The sequence below is a fragment of the Pseudorca crassidens genome, chromosome 14, assembly GCF_039906515.1.
Source record: "Pseudorca crassidens isolate mPseCra1 chromosome 14, mPseCra1.hap1, whole genome shotgun sequence".
NCBI lineage: Eukaryota > Metazoa > Chordata > Mammalia > Artiodactyla > Delphinidae > Pseudorca > Pseudorca crassidens.
Genome location: NC_090309.1, coordinates 62,737,548 through 62,765,458, shown reverse-complemented (window position 1 = coordinate 62,765,458; position 27,911 = coordinate 62,737,548). Strand labels below are relative to the sequence as shown.

The window sequence follows — 27,911 nt, the reverse complement described above, 5'->3', positions numbered from 1 at the left end:
GCATTTCCTTTACCTGGCATTAACAACGCTCCAACTATTACACCTTCATGGATCCCTCAAATCAGAACAAGACCCTAATCATGGTGTACTCTTCATTAGTTATTTGTGGATATATTTTACCCCCCCATTTGACTATAACTTCAGTGAAGGTAGATCTGTGTCTAACTGTTTCGAGTATTTCAGGCTTTGTCATGCACATGTGTACGGTCAGCATTGAAGATGGCTGCTCTCTTGCTCTCTACCGCCCCTGCTTGACCAGTCCCTGCTTCACTCACATGACTATCCAATCCTCTTAGTTATAGGGCTTAATTAGTAACTGCCTACTTGCTTGCGCCCGGCCCCAGCTGCTGGCTTCCCTGATGGGCCAACCTGATATCAATTCCACCTGTAAATAGTAGCCTCCTTCACCCCCTCCCTTCCAAAGTAGCGAAGATTGCTGCCATGTTCTGTCCACTCTCTGCCACACACAGTGGGGTGTTGCTCCAGGACCTTGCTTCAGATGTGTAAGATCTGCTGTCCGTAATCTTTTGATGTCTCTGTTGCTGTCTCCAGGCTGTTTCTTCGGTTTCCAGGCTAGCAACTACAAAGCTTGCAGGCCTGTGGGGTGTAGCCCAACCACATGGAAGCTTCCTAGACCTTTTTATGTTCCTTTTCTCCTCCTCCTCCCCTTTCCCCTTTTCATTCCCCGCTTTTCCTCCTCTTATTTAGTAGGCAGTACAGGCAGTGACTCAAATTTTGATTTACGAACGAATTGTTTAGGGATCTGGCTAAAATGTAGATTGACTCAGTACGTCTGCAGTTCTAACAAGCTCCCAAGTGATGCCAATGTTGCTGATGCCACTTTGGGTTGAAGGGTGTAGAAAAATGATTGAGCACAGGCTTTCCAGTCAGTGCCCTGGGTTCAAATCGAAGTTCTGGCTCTTACTAACTGTTTAATTGTGGGCAGGGTTAAACTCGCACCTCCTCTGTAAAATGAGATACTCATAGCACCTATCATGACACAAAGTTGTTGGGAGGATTAAATAAAACAATGTAAGCAGCCTGCAGTCAGGGTAGACTTTTAGTAAGAGAACAGTAACGGGTGATTACGGTGTGGGGCGGGGTGGGGCGGGGCGGGGCGGGGCGGGGCGGGGCGGGGCGGGGCGGGCCCAACCCGGGAGGGGCGGGGCTCTGCCAGCCCTGGAGCTTGCGCAGGCCGGCGAGTACGTGCCTCAGGTAAGGTACACGTGCGGGTCTCTTGCTCGCTCAGCTGCCTCCCTTGGCAGGTCTTCAGAGCGGGGAGCAGAGCAGGCTTTTGGGGGGACCTCGGCAGAGTTCTGGGGCGATACGAAGAACACTCGGTGTCATTGTATCCGTCCGCCGGAGGGGCGCCGGCCCGGCCCGAGTGTTTCCGGGTCGCTCAATGACCTTGGCGCGGCACCGGTGCAGTGCTGCTTGCGCTGCGCGTGTGTCGGCGCCTGGCTGGGAGCCCGGGTGGGGGCGAGAAGCTGGGTGTGGGGGGGAACCGGGGGAGCTGGGGAGCTGGCTGGAGCCGGGGCACCGGAGATGCGGAGGCCGCGAGGGGCTGAGGATCGCGGGTAGCCTCCCCGAGGCCACTCTCGGAGGCGTCGGTGGTTGCTTGGCGCTTGACCGTGGGAACCTGGAAAAAGTGCCCTTGTAATTGAACCCGGGGTCGTAGCAGGGAGACCTTGTCCCACATCTGGAGTGTGAGGAAAGACCTCGCTGTTTGAAATGTTGCCTGGAGATGCTGAGCCGCGTCGATCTCCAGCTTTGGTGCATAGACGAGGCGTTTTTCGGACGCAAACATTGCACATTTGTCTTAAGCTTGTGCACCCTAAGTCAGCTTCTCAGCCCAGTGTGATGTAACCTCATGACACACAGCCCTGCTTTTCTTCGAGCCCATCAAAGGACTGCTTTATTTTAAACTTCACCTGAGTTCCATCCTTCTCCAAAATCTTGTCTAGTCTTAACTCCGTCTCTGCCCGTTAGTAACCTGTCGTGGATGGCTATGCCTTTGGTGGTCTTTATCAAATGGGTTTTATCAGTCATTATAAACACCTTTTCTGAAGTTGAGGGACTTGGAATGTAAAATGTATGTATATCCGTTTTTAAGAAAGGTAAATGCTTTACTATACAGTTACTTGGACTTTGTTTTTTGAACCCTTATCCTCTCTCCCTCCCAACAAAACAAAGCAGAATTCTACTTGGAGTCCTTACACTGTGGATCTGACTGCAGGCAGGCTTTGTTTTGTTTTGTGTTTCACCCTTTGAACATTAAAAATAACTCCAGGAGAGCTCCCTGTACTGATCATGGCTTATTTCCTGTCAGTTATGTACAGCATAGTAGTAGACAAAGCAAAACAAGTCTCCCACTCCCTCACCGCCTCTTGGTTATGTGTAAGTTCTTTTTTAACTCCCTCCACTTCACTTCTCTTAGGTAAGAATAATAAAGTTTTAATCTTTTAGTCCTTAGGGTGATCACATTATCAAAATGAGAGAAGGGAACCTGGGGGCTGGCGGGGAGGGACACCTGGTTACAATATTAGTAGGATAATCCTACCAAAGTAGGGTATTTAATTATGCCCACCCTCAGACATTGCGCAAAGGAGTTAAAATTGAATGGAATGAGCGGGAGAGCTGGAGCTGTAGAGTATTAGAGAGGAGGTGCCACCTCACACGGAGAATGGAAAAGTGTTACAGAGCATACACAGGACAGTGTTGAAATCCTGAGTTTAAAAACCACTGTTCTCCTGTCCTTCCTGACTTTGATGGGCACAGCCAAAAGGAAAAAAAAAAAACCAACAACTTGGGTTTACATTTCATATATTCAGTAAGTCATATATGCTATTTTCTTCACTTGTTATATAGCCCTTTCCTTGTTAGCTTTTGCTTTAGTGAAAGAGAATAAAGACTTAAGCCCTTCGTTCTTACTGGCTTTTATTTTAATTATAGGAAGAGAATCAAGATTTGAAGTCTAGTTTTGCCACTTACTGGGTGATGGTGGTCAGTGTTCCCTCATGTGGTCCAGAGGCCTCTTGTATACAAGTCACTTGGAGTTGCCTGCAAAAGGGCAGATTACTGGGCACCAACCCTAGAGTTGCTGAATCAGAACCTGGGGATTGGGGAATTGCTCTCTGAGGCCCAAGAATGTGCATTTCTAACAAGCCCTTTGTGTGACATAATTAGTTTGCAGCTTAGAATAGCAGCTCCTCAGGAACAAGAACCAGTTTATTGCTCAACTTTATATAAAATGCCCAGAACTGTGGCACATAGTTCAGTATGTTGTATAAATAAATGAAAACTTCTAGCTATAAAACATGTACAACGACTTGCAGAATAACCATACTTTTGTAGGGTACTTCATAAAGAACTTCACATATTGTGCCCATTAGATCATATCTTATTTAATTCCTAGTTCAGCTAAGAAAAAGTTTTACCCTAACTCCCACCATTCTATATTCTTAAGCAATTTAAAAATCTCAGTTCCATAAACTGTTAGTTCCTTTCACAATGCCTTCCATTTTGTCTCCGCGCTGTGCTTTCTCCAATCATGTCTTTGGTTCACTTGTGCCCCTTAGGCATGGAGGTTGAAAACTAGGAAAGTGAGACATGTCTAATACAACTAAGGATACGGTAACTTTAGGGTTTTATTCCTATATAATCATTCAAACTATGGGAATGAATTGGGAGTTATTTTTATAGAAGTGATACTAAGCTTGTATATGCTTATTCAGGTTTACATTTATTTGTTATTGTTAAACTTAGGATGGCCCGTACTATGGATCCACTGGCAAAGAAGATCTTTAAAGGAGTTTTAGTAGCTGAACTTGTGGGCGTTTTTGGAGCATATTTTTTGTTTAAAAAGATGAACACAAGCCAAGGTAATCATAATTCAGAAATTAGTGTTTTGTAGGGGGGTGTACAGTTTGCTAATGCATTTTAGGTTAAATGGCTTCTTTAGAGAAACTGCCTTTTCAGATTCAGTGTATTGATATTAGCCATTTTATAGGCACAAGGGGAAGAAGCTAGGTGTTAATTATTATAGAATAAATTACTCTTCTCCCTAAAAAAAAAAAATTGTTTGTAGACTAGGGAAAATGTTTCATACTTCCATGGATTTTACTAATGAGGGGCATAGAGCAGTGTCCTTGGTCTGGCTTAGCACAGATGGAAAAAATCCAGCCTGCCCATTACACCTCATTGTTTGGTAAGACTGAAAAAGCAAGAGGTAGCATAGCTGAATTGTCAAGTAACCAGTTTCTCAAGCTAGCAGAGTGCTTCCTCTGCATCAATACTAGCCACTAAAAGCCTTTCCCATGCCACTGGCCATCACCAAAAGTGCTTTGTCATTTTGTGGGGGAAATTTTATATTAGCGCCTTCAACTTTTAAAATCAGAAAGTGCTACTTTCTCTTTCCCTAAAGCAGGGAATAGTAGTCCTGGGGTGGTGGCCATCTTTGAAACTTGTCATTTGCCTTCTTAACGGATGGAAGGGCATAAAAGAAAACATCCAAACAGTATTTAAAAGGAAAGTAAAGTTTAAGATCACTTCAAGAATTGGGTGTAGTGAAGTCTTACGTCTAATTCTCTAAAAAGGTAAAATGGCATCCATAAAAAGTTTATAAAATTACACAAGGGAATTTCACATTAACACTGAAAATTTGCTTTTAAGTACCATTTCAAAATAAATTACATCATATATATAGGCCAAGTTTTAAAAACTCCAAAATAACTAGGGAAGGCTACATATAAGGTTTAAGTGCAATTTACACCCTATTTAAAAAGATACAGTTCCTGGATTACCAAGGACTTTAACACAAATTTCTAATAGGATTCCTATCTTATAGACCCTAAAGCTAGCACTAAATTATGGCTCCATGTGTTAAAACAATGAATTTCTAATCATGCCTAATTTTAAGACTTTTCTTTAGATTTCAGGCAAACAATGAGCAAGAAATTCCCTTTCATCTTGGAAGGTATGTTTTTCCTTAAGTGAAATTAAGAGTACAAAACAACTTCTTCAGGTAACCTTTATAAATTGTTTCTTTATGACCAATTACGGGCTAAATGGCTTCTTAATTTTGTGATGCCAGTTTCCAAAAATACTGTTCATTTCTATTTTCACTCCTTCTGAGAACACAGTGGAGAAAATTCTCATCCCAGTTAGCCAATGGGTGAATCCAGCTAATGGGCTGGATTCTTAATTCTTCCAGTGGGTTAAGAATGTAGACTTTGGAATGAGACATATCTGAGTGTGATGGAATCAAATCCACAGCTTAAAACTTAAAACCAATCTCTGGTTTGCGAACAAGCTTTTTCTTTCTCATCAAGTAGAGATAATGATGCCCATCTCATGAATTGTTGTAAGGATTAAACAAGATAACATTATGTAATTACTTCACACAGTATCTGGTATAAAGCAATGCTTAGTAAATAGTGTTCATTACAATGATTAGCAGAGATGCTAGAGCTTATATACAACACATGTATCCTACTGTCATCCTTTTCATTTTACCATGTAGAAATAAGGGGAAAAAATCTTGATTTTTTTCTCAATATAGTTTAATTTTAACACTTTTACATGATTTCATAAATGACAGCTATTTCTATTTATAGTTTATTACAAATCCATTGAACACTCTGGAATGTATGGCATCAGAGAGCAAGATCAAGAAAAATGGCTGAACAGCAAAAATTAGGAGTAAGTAGACTTTTAACTTGTAATTTACTTAGAAAACACTCATTTTCTTTGCTTTTTAATTTTTTGAGTGGTTTTTGGCCTCTTCTTTCTAAAATTTTTCTTCCTCTTGATGATGCTTTTCACATCTCTGTTGTGTAACCAGTCATCGCGTTCAGCCTCCCACCTAAGCTGTTTGAGACCTTTGAGGAGGGAGAAAAAAGATAAGCACATTATAGACTCTTGGAGGCCCCACCAAACATCCTAACAGGAACTTCCAGTCTGCCATGACCTACAGTCATTTCCCATCCACTATGTAAACCCCTCCTCGGTTGTTGCTTTCCCTCCATATTTACCGTCAAAGATTTACTATTTACAGCAAAGGAACAAATGCTTCACAGATTTTATTTCCCCTGAACACTTACTGGTGAAAGAAGAGCAGCCAGTAACTATCAATATCAGAAATAATTAAAATGCCTATATTTATAAAGTTACTTAGCAAATTCATATTATATAAAAATAACCTGCTTCCATAAAAAAAAAAGTAACTTTTGTAGGCTGTAGTCTTTTTCTGTAGTATAAATACTTTTTAATCCCATGTGCTCTGCAGACAGAGGTGAAAAAGCCATTCTTTTCAGGTTGTGAAGAACCATTTATCCCTTCTTACTATAAAAAGGTCCTCCAGGGCTTCCCTGGTGGTGCAGTGGTTGAGAGTCCGCCTGCTGATGCAGGGGACACGGGTTCGTGCCCCAGTCCGGGAAGATCCCACATGCCGCAGAGCGGCTGGGCCCACGAGCCATGGCCGCTGAACCTGCGCGTCCGGAGCCTGTGCTCCACAACGGGAGAGGCCACAACAGTGAGAGGCCCACGTACCGCAAAAACAAAAAAAAACAAAAAAACGACAAAAAAAGGTCCTCCAGAAATATTCAGATTTTCAGAAATTCTAAGTTAAAGCCTAAGTTAGTTAACCTAATTCGAAGTTAAAACCTAAATAAAAATTCAAGTTACTTACTTGCATTATCTTTGTTAGCCATGGCATTCATGCCAATGTTATCAAACTTGGATCCCATATTTTCATCCAACAGGTGGCCAAACTTTGAAAGAAAAAGGGGGGGATGCATGTATTAGAAAACTTAAAAAACAATATCAATAGAATAGCTAAGTGCTTAAAGTAGTACATTAGCCTTACCTCTTCAGCAGATACAAATAGGTTGGAGTCATTGAAATTTCTTTTTTTTTTCCTTGGTCCTTAAAAAAAAGTATAAGGCTAGATTATTAAATTGTAAATCCAATGATTTTGGATAAATATAATCTTCAACATAGTTTTGTTAAAAATATATATTTGGGTTAAAACACACAATTACAATTATCTTCTAGTATCATTAGGTAGCTGGCATTTAAAGACAGAAAAATAACTCAAAAGTTAGTATAAGGTTTTTTTTTTTTAAGTTAATATCCTAAATAGGACTGTTCAGGTGACAACAGTGTCTTCTTGTCTTTCAGATTTGACCATCGATCAAAGTTCGTCCTATTTCACAGTATCAGGCAAGATTACAATTCTAAAGTTGACATGGATGGATTTTAGACTATTTAAGTGTAAACTCTAAGTCAGAGGTTTCGTTCTAAGAAACTGATGGAAGGTTTGTTTATGATGTGATAAATGGAGTTTTGTTTACTACTCAAAATAAACCTGTTCTTTAAAAAAAACTCCCCTATAATTCTTAACATATAAACCTTTCAAAATAGATAATATAGTAAAATATCTATTTTTAATATTTATTACATTTTTTCTTTTCCATTATAGTTTATTAGAAGACATTGAATATAGTACCCTGTGCTATACAGTAGGACCTTGTTTATCCAATTTATCCTCCTCTCCTTTGCCCTTTGGTACCACAAGTTTTTCTTCTATGCCTGTGAGTCTGTTTCTGTTTTCTAAGTAAGTTCATTAATGTTTATTACATTTTAACTCACACTATCTAAAACTATATTAACTAAAAATATTGCTTTTATCCATTTTCACTTTACCTGAAACAATACTTAAAACTCTACATCAATGTCTCTACTAGAGCCACTTTGGAATAAAATTCGTCATAAAACATTTATTGTGCTTTCTACATTTTTACCAAAAACTTAATATTGTCACCTGATACAGTACTTTTTTCCTTTTATTAGCACCATAGAAATTACACTAAAAGACATAATCTGTTATCATATACTTTAAAAATTCCTATCTGTTTTATATATTTTTGAGGTTATAATCATTTTGTCACGGCAGATCTCATTAAAAAAGGAAAATGAAGTTAATAAAGAGCATGGGTTTTTAGATGGGTCAAATGGGAAGGATGAGAGTTGATAGAGAAAAGGAAAAAGGCAACAGGTGTCTATGGAAAATCCATGGCTCACTGGATTATTATTATTATTATTATTATTATTATTGAATGGTTTAAACATGAATGAAATGATGATCTAGAGCTATTTAAATGAGAGGAGTGAATTTGGGAAGAAAAAATAATTGAAGGTGGATGTGAGAAACAACGTTTTTCATATATTAAAAATATGTTTAAGACTTCTTATCCATTAGAAAAGTTAATTTCCCAAAATGATAATGAACAATAGCTTTCCCATACTCATTGCTTAGGTTTAAAAGAGACTCAATACATTTTCTTACCTTGAAATGACCCAGCAAAGTCAAAATCATTTGCACCTTTTCTCTTGCTTTTCTTACTATTGACTTTGAAGCTGACATCATCATCAAGTTCTGTTACCAAAAAAAACACCGCTGTTATTAAGCAATTTAAGAAAACAGTAGAACTGCTATAGGGCTATGATGATGAATATTGATTAACTTTTAAAAACTACAAATTACCATTACCAACATTTTAAAAAGGCAATATAACAGCTCGACAGGTATAGCACAGATAGCCTCACTGCTGATTAAAATAAAAGCCCAAAACAGAAACTCAACTGCTGATAAAACAACAACAAAAAAACCCTTCAGTTTCAAATGAGAGGAGAAAAAAGGTCCTCTTTAAATTTCTGTCTGATCTGAGTATTAATCTGAATACAGGGTAATATTAAAAAGCCTTCAACAGAAAAACTAGCCTATGCTGAGGAAGAAAGCTCCAGTTTGTTTTTGTCTTATATTTTAAAAGTTTACCTGGAATGCCCTCATTTTCATCATCTAACACATCCATGAATGTTCCTCCATCTTCCTCAATTTCACTAAATTCTTTATTCATACTTCCTAAGGAAACTTCATCATCATCCAAATTACCAAGGTCCTCATCTTCTGAATCTTCATCTTCTAAGTCATCCTTAGCTCCTTTTGCTTTCTTCTTCATGTTGCTGAAGAAAAACAACAACTTGAAATGTAAAAGAGAACTTTGTTTTCTCAAGTATGTTTTGGTGACCAGCAGGGCATTAGGCTGTTAACAGAATTCAAAGGAGAGTGACAGACAGCTCAGAGCCTTTATTTAATATACTAACGGGCATTATAAAGGTCCAAAATGAAAGAACTGTGTCCACTTCCCAAACTTCCTTCAATACCTAATACCTTTCTCCTATACAACACATATTCCTGTGCTCCACTGTTCCGAGGGACAATAATTTGAGAAATGCTGGGAAAAGTTAAAAAAAAGAACTGAAGAAAAGTATTTTACCTAGCAAAGTCAAGGTCATCCTTTCCAGAGGTGAAACAATTATCATCTTCAAACGTGTCTGCCAGAGAACAATATACAAATTGTAAGACGTAGCAAGGAATAACAGAGTTGACATGTCTTATATTTGAATCAATCAACACATCATGATTTGGCTGTTCATGATAAGTAAACACCAAAATGATATACATTTGACACTGCTGGTGTTTTATTAATCTAAACAAACCCATGAATATGCTGACCTTAATTAAATCCCTAAACTAAATGCGTTCCAGTTAATTTTAGCTTCTTTCTACAGTTCTTTTACGGAAAGAGGGAAAATATCAAATAAAACAATATTTAGCAATTGCAGACCTTTTTACTCCATTAGAACTATTTATGTGCTTATTTTTAGTAGGTGTAATATGATATGCAACATGTGAGCTCAATGTAAGCGTATCTAATTTCCCATTTTATTTTCAGTCTAAATTCCAGTAAAATTTTTCTAACTCTGTGGATTATAAAGGTAAACAAATTACCAATCATCTTTTCAAATTCCTCATCATCCACATCTTCTATACTTTCTTCATCTTCATTCCGTTTTTGTTTCAGTTTAACACTAGCAACTTTTTTATAATACCTAAAATAAAATGCATGTTATATATTTGATAGTTTTATCATAGGGCCCATTTTACTATAATCAAAGCACCTATGGCCAGTGTCACAAACAAGTGTAAAAACTGTTAACTCAGCTGGATATAAATGACTAAAATCTGTATTTATTATAGAAAAACTAGTTTTGAATTCAAAACAGTTCAAAACTTTTGAAACGTGAAGTATAGTAAATTTCAATGATTTAGGCTTGGTTCTTCATAAAAACACCTTAACTCGTCTTAATTAAATGGCACCGTAAAAGGTTGTTTTAGCATCAGCACGACTGCAATGATACAAGTATTCGAATATTAGAAACTGGGGCTCTAAATGACCTGTAATCACAGTATTTTATCAGTTAGACTTTTTCTTCTATCAGGGTACAGTGAAACAGCATTTTGCAGATGGGATCATAGCCTCAAAGTTGTTTACACAAAAAATTTTTTAAAAAAGCAAACCAGGGACTTCCCTGGTGGCGCAGTGGTTGGGAATCCACCTTCCAATGCAGGGGACACGGATTCAAGCCCTGGTCCAGGAAGATCCCACATGTCGCAGAGGAACTAAGCCTGTGCGCCACAACTACTGAGCCCGTGCACCTAGAGCCTGTGCTCTGCAATGAGAAGCCCGCGCACCGCAACGAGGAGTAGCCCTCGCTGCAGCTAGAGAAAGCCCGCACACAGCAACGAAGATCCAGTGCTGCCAAAAAAAAAAAGGAGCAAACCAAATCGAACCCAATTACCCAATCAACCAGATGAGATAATAGTTCCTTTACTATTACAAGGCATTAGTTTTAATACTAGTAGGTTTAGGACTTATCTCCATAGTAGTGCAGTGTTTTGCTAATTCTACGCAGAGCCATGTTTTGGACAAATAACTCATGAGTTACAGATTTAAGCCTGTAAGAAAATTACTAGAGTAAAAAAACTTTTTTCAAAGTCAAGGTTCTTAAAATTTATGCTAAATTATTAAAAACAAAACCCTCAAATTTACTTGTTTTAGTTTCATTTATACATCTCAACATTAGCAAAATGACATTTCTAAACTCCCCTCACAAAAATGGATTGACATATCGTTCGCCCTTTTCAAGATAGGCCTATGTTAACAAAGCATTTATGGAATCTAAAAATTTTAAATTTAACAGTTCTCCAAATGAAACAGTATTAAATATATTACCTGTAGAAAAACACTTCATCCTCTGGTATTTGACTTTCTTCTTTTGCAAGGAACTCCTTACTGTTAACTAGGAAAACAAGTTAAGAATTTTATTTAAGTAATTCTTTTTATGTTATTCAAGCTCTTAAGACTAAATACAGAATACCTATAATTCTTTAGAATCTCTCTAAAGTCTCATAATGTGAGGAAGTTGAACAGAAGGCATCTTATAAATTTATTTATTTATTTATTGGCTGTGTTGGGTCTTCATTGCTATGCGCGGGCTTTCTCTAGATACAACGAGCAGGGGCTACTCTTCGTTACGGTGCGTGGGCTTCTCACTGTGGTGGCTTCACTTGTTGCGGAGCACAGGCTCTAGACACGCAGGCTCAGTAGTTGTGGCTCATGGGCTCTAGAGCGCAGGCTCAGTAGTTGTGGCGCACAGACTTAGTTGCTCTGTGGCATGTGGGATCTTCCTGGACCAGGGCTTGAACCCGTGTCCCCTGCACTGGCAGGCAGATTCTTAACCACTGCGCCACCAGGGAAGTCCCTGGACAGAAGGCATCTTATAGTGCGAAGGACAACCTCTAGAAAAGTCTGTGTGGAGGAAAACCAACATTTGAAACTTCATCGGCTACAATACAGTTTGTAGCCATCAGTGCGTCACAGTGAAAGAACAGGGTTCTCTTGTCCTCCAATTGCATCCAGGATCCAAATTTCAAGAGAAACAAAGACTCAAAAGAGTTCTCTTAATAATCACTTTAAACTCGTCATTTTTCACCTTGGAAAAATGACAACAATGCCTGCCATTCTGGGAATAGGAAGCAAACACAGAAGTATCCACAATTTAACTTAATACTGAGGAAAACTAAGAAACAAGAATAAGGAACTACAATATATTAGTGTTTCCTCATCAGAATAAAAATTTCAGGCTCATCTTGGTTAAAAGAGTATTTGGCTTCTGATTCCAACTCTAACTTTGGGCAAGTCCTTTTATGTCTCTGGACCTCTGTGATGTAAGTTAATTAGAAATTAAATGATTTATAAGTTGCAACTGAACCCTAGACTGTGAAAAAAAAGGAGCTGGGATCTAGTATGTAAAGAAATACCTGCTCTGAATACAAAAGCAGAATTAGATCCACAAGATTGGTACTAAATACCTGTTGAAAGAAGTTTAAAATGAGGCTCTGTGACAAAATCTGTTGTGGGTATTTCCACCAAGCCCATTAGAGAGCTTAAAACGATCTGAGCTGTAAAAGGTAATTATATATGGGGGGTGGCGGGGGCAGTGTCACTGATAAAGCTATAGCTTTACCTATAGATGATACAAGAATGGCAAATGCTAATTGTTGAAGATGGGTGATGGTTAGGGGTGGGTGGGGTGGGGTCCATCATATCACTTGTGTATATATGCTTTGGATATGTTTGAAATTTTCTGGGAAAAAAAAAAAGGCCCAATCTCAGTAAACTTGAAAATGCGTACCAATCTTGGCAACAAAGATGGATAATATCTCTGGTGCTTAGGTTTTATTCTGATAAAGTAGAGCAAAGAATAACACAATTTATGTGTTACTGACTTGTACTGTTGTCAGGTTCAACCGTCCAGGCTTTATACTTACCAGCAAGACTACGAATATCCTTCATAAAATGTTTTCTTTTTGGCTGCATCACAACACTGTCTGTGTTTTCTGAAATGTAAAATCAAGACAGTGTAATGTAAAACCTAGTTATATATGCTCATGTTGTTTATTGAATATTAACAGGGAAAGCCAAAAAATTCATCAAATAGAAGCGTACCTTTCCCTTTATGTGGCTTTGGATTTCGGTATACAAATCGATCCAAGAATCTCATTAGTGTGAAATCCTGTAGTGGATCCCCTGAATACTCAACATAATTTCCCTGAAAGGTAGGGGGAGGGAATTAAGAAATTATATATATACATCCAGAGAAAAAACAAGAAGAAAAGCATAAACATCTATTACATTGCTTCGAAGGCACAAATACGCAATAAAAGACCCTTCAAATATCCCTCTCATGCATGTTATTCTTTTCTTGAAGAAATTAAACACACACTCATACATATTCTACAATGCACTGCTGATTTTATGAATAGTCAAATAGTATTATGTAGGTTATCTAACCATTAACCAGGAACCAAACCCCGACTGGCAAACACGACAAAAGGGAAAGGGGAGGGCAATCTTTCTTCAGGAGCAAAGCCAGGATGTAGTAAATAACTCTTGTGGTTTTGTAATATCCTATATTTCCATTCATCTCAGAGTGGGAAGAATTATCTGCTGCTCTGTATCAAACAAGTCATTGCTCCTTTACAACAGCAGAAAAATGTACACGATTCTATCTAGTAAACACTGACTAATTATTATCTAAAACTGGATTATTTTCTTTAATTTCTTGTCTTCTGAATATTTGAGACTTACCTGAAGGATAGTCTTTGCAAAAAGGGCCACAGAGGGATGAAAATGCTCAGAAAGCTAAAAAGAAAAATGTGAAGTAAGGTCAACTCCTACCACAGTTGCAGATTATTTAAGAAAATACAAAAAACTGAAACTTAAGCCGATACATCAGAAGAGTGATTCAAAATTTTGGTCTCAGGAACACTTTATATACTTAAAAATCAAGGACCTCAAGAGCTTCCGTAATTTAAGTGGGATATATCTATTGATATTTACCTTATTAGAAATTACAACAGAAAAATTTTAAACACTTATAGTTCATTTAAAATTAACAATAGGGCTTCCCTGGTGGTGCAGTGGTTAAGAATCTGCCTGCCAATGTAGGGGACACAGGTTCGAGCCCTGATCCAAGAAGATCCCACATGCTGTGGAGCAACTAAGCCCGTGTGTCGCAACTATTGAGCCTGTGGTCTAGAGCCCACGAGCCACAACTACTGAGCCAGCGTGCTGCAACCACTGAAGTCCGTGCACCTAGAGCCTGTGCTCCACAACAAGAGAAGCCACCGCAATGAGAAGCCTGTGCACCTCAACAAAGAGTAACCCCCACTCGCCGCAACTAGAGAAAGCCCGTGCACAGCAACAAAGACCCAACACAGCCAAAAATAAGAAAATTTTAAAAATAAAAAAAAATTAACAATAAACCTATTACATATTAATATAAATGTTTTATGAAAAATAACTTTCAGAATAAATATTAGTGATAAAAGTAGCATTATTTTACAGTTTTACAAATCTATTTAATGTCTGGTTTAACATAAGTGGATTCTCATATCTGCTTCTGTATTCCATGTTATTTTAGTTGAAGTATATGAAGAAAATCTGGCTTCACACAGATATATAGTTGGAAAAAAGAGGATTAACCAATAGTCTTTCATATAATTGTGGGTTTTTTTCCTTTGATACTATATAAAAATTGAAGATTAGTTGCAGTATGGAATCTGAAACCCTATCAATCAGCTTTTGGTACTTGCTACTTAAAATTAACTGGTCTACAGTGAATGGATCTTTTATCCATGCTTGACTTCATAACACTGTGTATTAGTCATATGGAAAATACTGACTTTGTGAGTTATGCAATTCTTCCAAATGCTGGTCACATTTCATTCAGTATCACAAAAATCACATTGTTAGTATCACCACTCCTTTCGATCAGAAAAGGTATCGAGAAACTGTTAAGCTCAAGATGGTGGTTACAGGAGTTCTAAAATTTTAACCTTTGCTTAAAAACTTGAACTTTATCATTGACAACACATACTGTCAGCTGTTTTGATTGAAGTAACAGGTTCACGTCATTCATTTTCAAGAAAATATCTCCCAAATACCCAAGTCTGAGTGACCAGCCTGTCAGCCAGACAGCTTAGCTGAGTTTCCAACAACTACACAGGCACTTTTCGTTGAGACATGAGACAACCCTCATACTTAGGTCTGCAGCAGAGTGTGTTATGTGTTCTTGTTTTATATATATACACACAGAACATTAAAAAGACATGTATGTACTTTGGAGTCAAGATAATAAAATCAACAGTTTTTCCTGCCTCATCATTCTTATGTGATACTGGCTTTTTTCCCCGGCTGCAAGTATATGGCAATGAAGAATGTAATGCCCATGAGTGCAGCTTGGTACTACTGTCTGTATTTGCTTTAAGGCACCAGCAGTTTTATCCATTTCTTTAATACCATCAGCGCCACTGTCAATAGTGACAAAGGCAAATAATGTCCTGGTATCACTATGAAAGTAGTTGTGACCTTGCAGACTCGCTAACAAGGTGTCAGGGACCCACAGGAGTCTGCATGGGTAGACACTTGCTTTAGCAAAAAAAATCATAGAAAGCTTATTAGAAATATGCGTTCCTCTCACATATTTAAAAAGTAACTTTGCTTGCAAAAAGTTCTATTATCACAAAACCTTTCAGAGATATCTAATGCATAAAGCAAAATTTAGCCATTTTACAGAGCCATTGTATGCAATAGTGTGCTTACAAAAAGCAAAATTTACTTATAGCCATGTATAACATCCTTATTTTGCATGCACATTATTTAAGATTTTCTACACGTGAATGTAGAAATGTGTAAATTTAATGTTTTTCAGAGGCAACAGAAATATGGGTTATAAGGCATTACAGCCAGGTGACATACTTCAAATTACTTTCTTCTGCCAATTAATGTCTAAATAACTAAACTCCTATACTTATCACTTATAAGAAAAATGGAAACTTCAAGGTGTTAAATCCATGGGGGCAAATATATAGCACAGTTGAATTAAGAGACAATTTGAAATTATTTTACCTTTTTGAGTTCCCAAAGACTTGTATTTTCAGCTCCACAGAACAAAGGGTTTCTACTGAATGGATCATATGTGTTTAACTGTTTGCCACCTGAGAACACAAATATAGTATTTCTCAAATGCTCTATTCCTAGCCCAAGAGGTCACTACACCCACCGGGATCAATGCTGTCACTGACAATTATTAAGTATCAGCATTTTTAGTTAGCCAGGCATCCTACCTAGAATAAAAACTCCAAGCCACCAGAATTTATCTTGGTACCTAAGCTAGCATTTGCTATTGAGTAAACCAGGCAGCATATTTATCCCAACTACTAAAAGCTCCCCTTCAAAATTTATCCCCTTTCAAATAGGTACCCATTTCTCGGTCAATTAGGTCATAAGTGTTAAGATGACAAATGACCTGAAGATGAAACAGGTCTAAATTCTTTTGGAGCTTTACAGTACACTGAATGTTTGTCATTAAATTATGCCCAGAAGTAAGTCTCACTTGGAACAGGTTTTATATTATCTTCTTCATGTTTTTAGCAACTCCGGATTAGAAAATGTAAAACAAGGAAACTTCAGAACACGCAAGGAACTGTCTACTTCACAATGCACGTGCTTGTCATCCTTCTAAAGGATTATTCCCAATTTAGCCTTCAGGGCAACTGATGGATTCTTTTAAAAACTTCCTGGTGGCTACCATATTTCTCTTTTATACTTCACAAGCAAACTAAAGTTCAGAGAGATGAAATAATTTGAACCAGAGTCCCACAACAAGTTTGAAGAAATGGGTCTGGCACCTTTCTTGATCCTCAAGGCTAGTGTGCTTTTCTTTACAGCCTCAAATGAAAAGCCTGCATTTCTAAGATTTCTTTTGGCTCTAATAGTCTATTAATAGACTTAATTCAGTTTGTGTGTATGGAAAACATAGTTTCTATATCAAGAATGTTTTCAATCCTAAAACATTACTTTAAGGAACTACAGAGGGTAAACATGATGCTTGAACAAAGTAACCACAAGTTCCACACTATTCACAATATGTAACCAAATACCTTTGTAAATCAAACTTTGTGTACACACGTGTTGTTTTCATATATGTTCCATGCAAGAGGCCTTTACATGTACAGATAAAGATCAAGAAACTAAAACTCATTCAAAAGTATAAACTTATTACACTTCAGCTGAAGGAAAAGAGATCTACTGTGCATCTAACATGGCCACATTTTTCTCACTAAATCTTCACAGCTCCAAAAGGTATCTGCTTTAATTTCTAAGATTTAAATTATTTTAAAAGATGTATTTATTATCTGTAGTACTGTTCATAAGTAAGTCAATGATTCACTATATTAAAAATTTACTTCTAGGATCCTAATTATATCTGGTTATGAGTGCTCCCATCTAAAATAAAGCAATATTGAGGACTTCTAAAATGGTATAATATTAATTTCTATTAAGATTAAAGGGGAATCCAGTTCCTCGGTTTAAAAATTCAAGAAAATAATTTAAAGATTTAAGAAACTCACCTTTCAAATTATCAAAGTGCACCCAAGAAGCAGACTCTAACTTTTTGGTTTCCACATGACGTTCAGACACAGTTTCTTCCATCTCAACTTTTTTCATGGTATCTGTATCTGTTTCTTTATCTGCATCAGTGAATTTTTCTGTTTCTTCATCATCTCCTATGTCAATAAAATTTTCTTCCTCATCAAACTCCTAAAAAAAAAATGGTTTAATGAATCTGGGTTAATCAATGAGAAAAGTATTCAATTACGTGAAGTAGTTTTGAAGATTTGTTTATTGCAATTCTGATGAAACGTGAAAGTTCCATCAATGGAATTTAGAATGAGAGGAGGCCACATTCTTATTCCTAAATGTAACAGAGTTAAGTTTTGAGCCAAGAATCCCTGAGACTTTGAAAGCATTCAGCCCTCAAATGAATTTTTGAGTTGTTGTAAATAACCCTACGAGGTAGGTGCTATTATGTCCATTTCACAACTGAGGAGATAGGCTTAAGAGATCTATTAGCTCTATAACTGTAACTATCTCATATAATCACATTTTAGGGTAGTTTCTTATGTGTAAAGGGGTGAAGCAACATGCCCACCTAGTAAACTGTACACCTGGGACTAAAATCCAGGTCAGTCTAATTCCAAGACTCACACTCTGCTCCAGAGAACTAACTAAGTTATTGTCACTGAAGCAAAGAAGAAAAATACCAAATATATTTCAGAACCCACTCAATTTAAAAAGCAATTGTAAAATATACCGGAGGATCATCTAGTTGACTTCTTAAACCTGGTTTTGCTTTAAGGATCTCAGACACGAGATATAAAGCTCCACATATGAATGGCGGCATCTGTTCACATGTAACTTGAAGTAACCTCTTCACAAAAGCCTTCACCCTCCGCAACACGATGTCAGCTTTCAGAGACTTGTAGACAAGGTTAAGAAACATGGCTTGCTTAGAACACAACATTAACCCCGGATCCAGCATCTTCCTGCAAAACAGAAACGAGATTGTGTGTATTCATAAAACATCCCCATACCCAGCAACTACTAGAGGCAACTACTAACCTCATCTTAGTCAGGAATAACCTTGCTGCTTATTTTAGAACAAGAGACCATTTCTGCCCTAAGATGGAAGATGGAAGTCAATGACCAGAATAGAAAGAGTGATGGTAGTACCAGGGGGAAGAAAAGCCACAGAAGCACGACTTTCTTTTTTGTGTGTGGTTTCTTTTCTCTTTTCCAAGTGGTTTTCTATTCTCTAGACCAACAGGGCACAGCCCTAACAGTATAACTTTTCATATAGATAAAGAACTGCACATGGAAGGCTAATCCAAAACCAAACAGTGAAAACTGACCTATGAAAGCAGTCAACTAGACCAGGGTTCTTATCCTTGCATCACTACCTACTAGCTGGGGGACCAGAGGCTGCCTCCACATGGCTCTAGTGAAGACTGTACATGTATAGTAGAAAACTGAATTGTGAGAATCTCTTGTTCAATGTACTACCTGTGTAAATCCTTCCTATACACTATTCTGTGCCCAGAATGCTATTCTCCAACTGTCTGCACATCCATAGGTTCCTCCATTATACTCTATCTCAGTCCCACGTTTATCTTCTTTATAGTTTAACACCTTTTGTTTCCTTTCTCTTTTTCCCCCAAAGTCCAATGGAACAGGGACTGTGCCTGTGTTATTCACTGTTGTAACCCCAGTGCCTGGCACTTAATAAGCACTCAATATTTGTTGAACGAGTAAGTGGTTCATTCCATGGCAAGTGCTTGTTCAATATCTCTCGTGACTGAGGACTGCTCACTCTCACTCTAGGAGCACAATCCAATTTTGGACAACTCACTTTTGCCAGAAAACATCTTCTTTATCCACAGCTGAAATTTGCTCCTGTGTAATTTCCAACCATTAATTTTACTACTGCCTTCTGAAGCAACACAAGCAACAAGAGCAAAGTAAACAAGTGGGACTACATAAAACTTAAAAGCCTTCTGCACAACAAGGGAAACCATCAACAAAATGAAAAGGCAACATATGGAATGGAAGAAAATATTTGCAAACCATGTATCTGATAAATGGTTAATATAAAAAATATATTAGGAACCTCATACAATAGCAAAAAACTCCCAAATAATCCAATTTAAAAATGGGCAAAGGACCTGAATAGACGTTTTTCCAAAGAAGACACACAAATGGCCAAAAGGTACGTGAAAAGGCTCTCAACACTACTAATCATCAGGGAAATGGAAATCAAAATCACATCGAGATATCAACTCACACCTGTTAGGATGGCTATTATAAAAAAGACAGGAGTTAACAAACATTGACAAGGATGTGGAAAAAATGGAACCCTTGTACACTGTTGGTAGGAATATAAATTGCTACAGCCATTATGGATAACAGTATGGCAGCTCCTCAACAAATTAAAAATAAAACTATCATATGACCCAGCAATGCCACTTCAGGGCATATATCCAAAGGAAATGAAATCGGTATCTCAAAGAGCTATCTGCACTCCTACATTCACTGCATTATTCACAATAGCCAAAGTATGGAAACAACCTATGTGTGTGTCAACAGATGAATGGATAATGAAGATGTGGTATATACACACAATGGATTATTATTCAGCCACAAGAAAGAAGGAAGCCCTTTTTGTGACATGTATGAACCTGGAGGACATTGTGCATAGTAAAAAAAGAGAAAGACAACTACTCTAATGTCATGTATATGTAGAATCTTAAAAAAAAAATCAAATTCATAGAAACAGGGAACAGGTTGGTAGGGGGTGGGGGAATGGGGAGATGTTGGTCAAGGGTGTAAGCGTTCAGTTGCATGGTGAATATAGTTAATAATACTGTATCGAGTACTTGAAATTTGCTGAGAATACATCTTAGGCATTCTCAACCCCTCCCCCCAGTAGTTAACTATGTGTGTAAGGTGATCAATGTGTTAATTAACTTGATTATGGTAATCATCACAATGGATACATGTATCAAATCTTCATGTTGTATGCTTTAAATATATACAATTTTATAGGTCAACATACTGGTTAAAAAACCCACAACAAAATAACCTAATTATATTTTTACACGACAGCCTTTCAAATACTTGACCATTTACTATAGCTATTATTTGTCCTTCTCTCCCCCAAAGTCTCTCTTCTGCAGGCTACTGAGATATTATCTCATACAATAATTTTTAAATTCTCTCTTTATCCTGTTTGCTGAATCCTAGAGATGCTCCAAATGGTCTGGACCCCCAGACATTAGGACACCCAGAATTAATACAATCCTCCAGATAACCACTCCAAAAGTGGAATCAATCCTTTTGTTCTAAGCACTTTAATTTTTTTCTACTAACACCAGAAATGAAAATATTTAACCTTGTGAGGCATTTTCATATTGCTCACATATCTAGTTTTCCCCATTTGTCAGTTCCACAATTCTAGTACCTACTGGTGATATTCTGAGAAAGTCTATGTTATTCATATAATCTTTGCTATTCCACTTTCTCTCTTCTCATTTGAATTTTCAACATTGCCATCCATTTTGGCACTCATTTTAAATCATAAGTTCCATTACGCATCAAGAGAAAAACTTGAGAATTTAGATGGTTGTTGTCTCCACCATTTGACCCAGAATATGTTCCTGGAGTTTTTGATAAATCACGTTTTTGTAAACCAAATCACTTCTTCATTTCTTTTACCCCTCAACTAATATCAGGGAATTTTTATTTAAAGGATTTTTAATAAAACCAAGAGAAAATAAATACTTTAAAAAGGCTTAGAAGCCCTTTGAGGGAATCCATCTGTGAGAGCTCTTGACAAACAGTAATTTAAAGAGTTTAGGAATGTACTCCTCAGAGATGTTAGACTGTTGTGTTAAACTCTGAGATGTTAAACGGATATTAGAAATATGTTTTCCAATAGATTCCACACACTTTCTAAAAATGAGAAATTCTTATGACCCTCAAAAGTTACCAAAAAACCTAATCCTAAAACCTCTACATTTTCAGCCTTGGAAGTCTTTCCAAACTAAAAAAAGTTTTAAAGTATTTATTACTTTATTTTTATTTATTTATTTTTTGCGGTACGCGGGCCTCTCGCTGTTGTGGCCTCTCCTGTTGTGGCGCACAGGCTCCGGACGCGCAGGCTCAGCGGCCAAGGCTCACGGGCCCAGCCGCTCCGCGGCACGTGGGACCTTCGCGGACCGGGGCACGAACCCGTGTCCCCTGCATCGGCAGTCGGACTCTCAACCACTGCGCCACCAGGGAAGCCCCTGCTTTATTTAAAAACAAAAATTAAAACATTTCTTTTTGGCCACAGTGTATGACTTGTGGGATTCTTAGTTCCCCAACCAGGGACTGAACCCAGGCCACGGCAGTGAAAGCGTCAAGTCCTAACCACTGGACTGCCAGGGAATTAGGGTTACGGTACTTTAAAAGACTGTAGACTCTTAAGAGTTGTGGAAAGGCCTCTGAGATTCTTTTTAGTGTATCAGTGCAATCAGGGCCATGAAACACCATGAACTCCAAGTCAGTAGGCCTGGATTTGCCACCTAACTTGGCCTCATACTGTCTGTGAGACCTTGCACAAATTATTGTACCTCACAGCCTGGAGAGCTGTTAAGAGGATTAAATTTAAGAAATGTATGTGAGTAGTAATAATAATAATGATGATGATAATGGTAGCAGCCAGCACGTACAGAGCACTTACTATGTTGTTGGGCATTGTTAAATTCATACCATACACTGACGATGACATGGGTTTCCAAATACATTAACTCCTTAATCTTATTAAAATCCCAGTTCTGTCATTTTTTAGCTGTGTAACTGTGGGGAAGTTTCGTAATCTTCATAATAACCCTACGGGATAGGTGCTTCCCTTGACATTTTATAGATGAATAAAAGCACAGTAAAATGGGATTGATCATGTTTACCAATATGGTTTTAATGAGGATTAAGTAAATTGTCCAAAGTTACACAGCAAGCTAATGGCTGGTATTCAAATCCAGGTCATGTAGCTTAGGTCCAAGATATTAACCACTATGTTACGTTTCTCACAAGATATATGTATGTAAAATTAGAAAAATGAATTAGAAGGAAATACATAGCTTGTTGGTGTACTTCAACAGTTCCCAAGTGTACAAACTGTTCAAAATATCAGCCCTCAGTGGGTGCACTGCAGGACAGTTGCAAAATTCAGTAAATCTAGTACCAAAGTCTTAATCCCAATATTTAAGAAAAATTCCAAAACTGCAACCCCCAACCCTCCTACCTAAAAACATTCTTGTTTACCATTTGTCCTCTGCAATTTGAACGGAAGTGCCTCTAGAGGTGCGAATTTTGTTCACTGTGCTATATCCCGAGTTCTGGAAAAGTGCCCAGCACATAGTTGACACTCAAAAAATTCTTGTTGAATGAATGACTAAATGGCTGTGTGAAGGACAGGAGGAAAGAAATACAGGACCAAGGATGGGGACTTCTCAAAATAAAAAATAATAAATGACGTATTCAAAACATATAATACAGATGCCCAACAGGGAACCAAAGATTAAATGACTCAAAGTTGGTGAATAGCAAGTTGCTGAGAGGGGCCAAAGATCCTACTTTCTAAGTCTTTCTATTGCCCCACAGAGGGGCACTGCGTTATATTAGACCACATTACTTCTCATTCACACACTGGAATAGTAGGTACTTACCGATATAATGCTGCATAATATCGATCTGATATCGTCTGCTGAGAATTCATTACTTGGAAGAGCAACATTAAAGCCTGCACACTGGTATTAAAATTCACCATATGCAGCACTTTGAACAGCGTGTCAACCTGCTCCCTCACTTTGTCATCACCAGTCTGGGCATAGGGATATGCCCTATTCACTCCTGTTAAAAGGGCACTGAGCATTTTTGACTCAATATCTTTTTTCTTGATGCAAGTCCGAAAAAAACAAAAATAAAGAGTTATTAGTTTGTTAGCTAATTCACTTTCTTCATGGGAGAGGGCCATTTGATTTAAAAAGCAAATTGCATAATACTGGGCTTTGGAGCTGATATTTGAACGGAAAAGCAGTCTTTCTACTTCACTACACACAACTCCTTTCATATTGGGATGTTTACAAAGCAATGTCTCCAATAGATGGGAGGCTTTGGTGGCTATTCTGTTCTGAGGATCTCCCAGTTTATTTACCACCTGCACAAGAAGGGCCTTTTCTTCCTCGGGTTTGTTACAAAGAAGCTCATGAGCCACTACAAGGGCTCGAATTTTGGTGGTTACTAATGAATCATGACTTAAAGTGTCTAAGACTTGCACAAATTCAGCCACTAAGTGTTTCAGCTGGTGTTCAAAATACCATAATATGAGTCTTCTATCTCTTGAGTCCTTGTTGCCACTGGACAACTGTTCTAGTTTGTTGAAAGGATGCTGGCTGAAAATCCGTAGCTTTCGACTGTCTGGCAAAAGGTCTGTAATGAGTAACTCTTTGAAAGTATCCAAAGCCATGAGGCACTGCTGTTTGCTGCCCTTCTTTTTAACAAGGTTCAGGAGAGTTTCTACAAACTGGAGTGTGTGAATAGCATCATCCTGAATAAGAAGAATCATGGCTGCCATTCTGTCACCTAGCGTCCCTGATGACACAATTGCCTTCATCCAGGTAGAAGAGGCTCCCTTTTGATTATTTGTCTTATTTTTGAATAAGTTGATTTCATGTTCATACAACTTCTGAGCCAAGGTTTTGTACTTAGACACAACATCCCGAGGCTGGGGTCCCAAAGAGTATTCATTGCTATATTCCAGATCATACCATTTGCCTCCAGACTTAAGTAACAATGTCCGTCTCTCAAAAAATTCAAAGATATCCTGTTGCTTATCTCTCTTTGCTTTTGTTATGGCACTGCTGTTCTCATCAGAATGTTGTTCTGGCCTCTTCTTATTTTTCACCTTACTTTCACTTCCTACTGTATTTTGCTTTTTATTATCTACTTTAGATACTCTTGCTTCTTTTTTGCTGCCTTCTTGTTTTTTAGCTGGTTGATCTTCTTCAATTAAGAAAGCTTTTGCATACTTGGCTAAACTAAGATTCTTAATAAATGCTTCCAATTCACCCTGCTGAAGATCATCAATTGCTCCTTTTTTGCCTCCATCCACCACTTCCTCATTCTCATCCAAAGCAGTCAGCATAAGGTAATCTTGCTGCATAAAAATATAAGTTAAAAATAAGTTACAAATCCAACAGTTTAGTTAAAACCTCAAAAGTTAGTTTGATACCTATATCCTTGAAATCAATTATCCATGAAATTGAGTTATCACAGTATTGCCTAGGCTCCCACCTACACCCAAAGTACTTACTTGATAGATCAAAGATTTAAATGTGAAAAATAAAACCATAAAGTAATAGGAGAAAGCACAGCATAATTAAAAAAATAATTCCAGGGACTTCCCTGGCGGTCCAGTGGTTAAGATTTCGCCTTCCAATGCAGGGGGTGTGGGTTCAATCTGCTGGTTGCGGAGCTAAGATCCCACATGCCTTGTGGCCAAAAAAACCCCAAAACATAAAACAGAAGCAATATTGTGACAAATTCAATAAAGACTTTAAAAATGGTCTGTACCAAAAATAACTTTAAAAAATAAAAATAAAATAAAATTTTTTAATTAAAAAAATAATAAAAAAATAATTCCAGAGTAGGGAAAAATCTTTCCAAATGTGACATAAAACTCAGGGTCCATAAAGAAAAGAATGGATATATTTATCATTCTCTTACACACAAAACATATACAAAAACTGAAAAGACAAATAATAAGCTGGAAAAAACAACTGGCAACTCATATCAAAGTAATTTGGCTTAATATGTAATATAAAAGTTCCTATGCATCAGTTAAGGAAGTGACAAACCAACAGAAAGATGTGCAAAGGATATAAACAAACGGTTCATAGAAAAAAAAAGTGGTTCTTTAAAAATGTGAAAAGATGCTCAACCTCACTGACATTTAAAGAAGTCCAAATCAGAACCACAATGATACATCTATTTTTTAATCTGCCAGAGAAGCAAAGATAAAATTAAGACAGGTGGTGTTGGGGAAAGGGTGGAGGAAAAGGCACTTTCCTAAATGGTTGATGGAAGTATAAACTGGTACAACTTCTATGGAGAACAATTTGTCAACTTCAGTCAAAATACAAGACACATCCTTTGACCCAGCAGTTCCATTTCTATAAATTTAGGTTATGCATACACTTAAAAATGCGGAAAAAGATATATATGTTCAAGGTTATTTACTGAAGCATTATTTAAAATAGCAAAAGACTGGCAACTTAAATATCCACAATAAATGGCTAGTTAGATAAATTAAGAAAATGATGTTATGGGCATAAAACCAAAGACAGAACTTTATACTGATGTGCAGGGATCTCTAATAAAACAGTAAGGAAAAAAAGACTTAAAATATTATATAGTGTGGTACCTTTTGTGTAAAAAATAACAAACATAGGTGTGTGTGTGTATTTGCTTGGAAGATATAGAAGACACAAAAATAATTGCTTCCTGGAAGGGAAACTGCATGGCTGGAGATAAAAGTGGGAAAGATTTTTCATCATGCACCCCCCTCCTTTAAACAAAACAAAACAAAGCAAAAACCAAAACAAACCTTTTCGTAACATGTGCATACATTATGTACTCAAAAATTAAATACAAGGGAGACGCAAGAGGGAAGAGATATGGGAACATATGTATATGTATAGCTGATTCACTTTGTTATAAAGCAGAAACCAACACACCATTGTAAAGCAATTATACTCCAATAAAGATGTAAATAAATACAACCCAAGTACAGAGCAAACTGAATCTGCCCCAGTAAGTTGCATTTCTCCTGCCTCTAATCGCTCATCCTCCCCCTCCCCATGTTGCCCAGAAAGTCTAGTCTGAAAACAAAACATTTAATAAAAAGCAAAGCTCTGTCACATATTTGCTACAAATCTTCTAAGGTTTCCCATCAAATTCAGAACATAAGCCCATCTTCTTACCTCTCTGACCTCATTTCTTTTTTTTTTAAACATCTTTATTGGAGTATAATTGCTTTACAATGTTGTGTTAGTTTCTACTGTATAACAAAGTAAATCAGCTATACATATACATATACATATATCCCCATATCTCCTCCCTCTTGCATCTCCCTCCCACCCTCCCTATCCCACCCCTCTAGGTGGTCGCAAAGCACTGAGCTGATCTCCCTGTGCTATGTGGCTGCTTCCCACTATCTATTTTACATTTGGTAGTGTATATATGTCAATGCTACTCTCTTACTTCGTCCCAGCTTACCCTTCCCCCTCCCCGTGTCCTCAAGTCCATTCTCTACATCTGCGTCTTTATTCCTGTCCTGCACCTAGGTTCATCAGAACCATTTTATTTTTTTAGATTCCATATATATGTTTTAGCATATGGTATTTGTTTTTCTCCTTCTGACTTACTTCACTATGTATGACAGACTCTAGGTCCATCCACCTCATTACAAATAACTCAACTTCGTTTTTTCATGGCTGAGTAACATTCCATTGTATATATGTGCCACATCTTCTTTATCCATTTATCTGTCGATGGACACTTAGGTTGCTTCCACGTCTGACCTCATTTCTTACTGCTCTCCTCTCACCTCACTTGCACTATTTTTATTGTTCCTGGAACTACAAAACCAAAAAGGCTCACTCCCTTCTTTCCTTCAATTTTCTGCTCGAAAACTCGGGGATGGGTCCCCCGATCACCTCGTTTAAAACTGTAACGCCTCTTCCATTTATTATCCTCCCTCCCCGTTTTAATTTTCTCCACTCAGCGTCTGATATACAATGTATTCCAAAGTTTGGTTACTGTTTCTTTGCCTTAATTAGGATGTAAATTCCAAGAGCGCAGAGAGCTTCTTGGGCGTAAACTGAGCGTGTGGGTGTACTTTGTGAGAATAGAAGTTAAATTCCAATACCAGTGGGGTTCCAAACACTGATACCACGAGGTCAGGACCAAAAAAAAGGTCAGTCCTCTCCGACCTGATGGAGTGCCAGTTATACTACGTCAATAAATGAGAGGACGCCTACATCCTAAGAAAAGACACGGCATAAAAATGTTCAATTCTAAACGACTTTTCTCTTGCAAAGAGCAATGGGAAAGAAGTGCGGGAAGCGCACCGAGCACATTTCGAAACTGGGATCTGGGTCCACGACGCCCTCCCACTCTGCAGCTCGGGGGCTGCCGCGCCACTTGCCCGCGCCACTCGCGGGACCACTCCACGCGCCTATGTCTCCCTTCTCCTGGAGTCCAAGGCCATTACCTTGGTGCCTCCAAGCCGTAAAACCTCCTGCAGGGAGAACCCATCGTCGGCTTCATCGTTAGCATCCTCGTCGTCCTCGTCCGGATCTTCCACCGCTTCCTCCGGGAGCCAGGGCCGCTTGGCGTGGAACTCCAAAGGTTTCTTAGCAGCCGCCATGGCAAGCAGAGCTCACGCACACGGCCCAAAGTTTCCTTCCGCTTGGCCGGGTGACGTACTTCCTGCAGAGG

At 38.0% G+C, this 27,911-nt stretch overlaps 2 protein-coding genes across 4 annotated transcripts; one reads left to right on the top strand and one right to left on the bottom strand.

Moving 5' to 3' along the window:
* Positions 1–1,141: 1,141 nt before the first annotated feature.
* Positions 1,142–7,777, top strand: CEBPZOS (CEBPZ opposite strand). 2 transcript variants are annotated; one of them, XM_067703252.1, is made up of 5 exons: positions 1,142–1,215; positions 3,766–3,881; positions 4,931–4,975; positions 5,616–5,700; positions 7,180–7,777. In XM_067703252.1, exons 2-4 carry the CDS (start codon positions 3,767–3,769, stop codon positions 5,696–5,698), a joined length of 243 nt encoding a protein of 80 aa, XP_067559353.1. In that variant the 5' UTR covers positions 1,142–1,215; position 3,766; the 3' UTR covers positions 5,699–5,700; positions 7,180–7,777. The 2 variants fall into 2 exon arrangements, with proteins under 2 accessions (XP_067559353.1, XP_067559354.1); XM_067703253.1 differs by lacking the exon at positions 7,180–7,777 and having other exon boundaries at positions 5,616–5,820.
* CEBPZ (CCAAT enhancer binding protein zeta) lies at positions 5,540–27,900 on the bottom strand. 2 transcript variants are annotated; one of them, XM_067703238.1, is made up of 16 exons: positions 27,685–27,899; positions 23,078–24,567; positions 18,127–18,358; positions 17,384–17,573; positions 15,879–15,967; positions 13,557–13,610; positions 12,915–13,017; positions 12,737–12,805; positions 11,139–11,205; positions 9,854–9,954; positions 9,339–9,396; positions 8,837–9,024; positions 8,348–8,437; positions 6,866–6,924; positions 6,689–6,770; positions 5,540–5,879 (listed from the first exon to the last, which is right to left on the bottom strand). In XM_067703238.1, exons 1-16 carry the CDS (start codon positions 27,838–27,840, stop codon positions 5,740–5,742), a joined length of 3,168 nt encoding a protein of 1,055 aa, XP_067559339.1. In that variant the 5' UTR covers positions 27,841–27,899; the 3' UTR covers positions 5,540–5,739. The 2 variants fall into 2 exon arrangements, with proteins under 2 accessions (XP_067559339.1, XP_067559340.1); XM_067703239.1 differs by lacking the exons at positions 5,540–5,879; positions 6,689–6,770; positions 6,866–6,924; ... (2 more) ...; positions 9,339–9,396; positions 9,854–9,954 and adding an exon at positions 9,961–10,861 and having other exon boundaries at positions 27,685–27,900.
* Between the last annotated feature and the right edge of the window lie 11 nt (positions 27,901–27,911).

Bases quoted from the DNA above. Each gene is read 5' to 3' on its own strand.
- CEBPZOS (XM_067703252.1), top strand. From the start codon at position 3,767: ATGGCCCGTACTATGGATCCACTGGCAAAGAAGATCTTTAAAGGAGTT. The intron at 3,882-4,930 runs GTAATCATAATT...ACTTTTCTTTAG, and splicing joins AAAGATGAACACAAGCCAAG to ATTTCAGGCAAACAATGAGC. The intron at 4,976-5,615 runs GTATGTTTTTCC...TTCTATTTATAG, and splicing joins ATTCCCTTTCATCTTGGAAG to TTTATTACAAATCCATTGAA.
- CEBPZ (XM_067703238.1), bottom strand. From the start codon at position 27,840: ATGGCGGCTGCTAAGAAACCTTTGGAGTTCCACGCCAAGCGGCCCTGG. The intron at 24,568-27,684 runs GTAATGGCCTTG...ATTTTTATGCAG, and splicing joins TACGGCTTGGAGGCACCAAG to CAAGATTACCTTATGCTGAC. The intron at 8,438-8,836 runs GTAAACTTTTAA...TTTTGGTAACAG, and splicing joins TGAAAATGAGGGCATTCCAG to AACTTGATGATGATGTCAGC.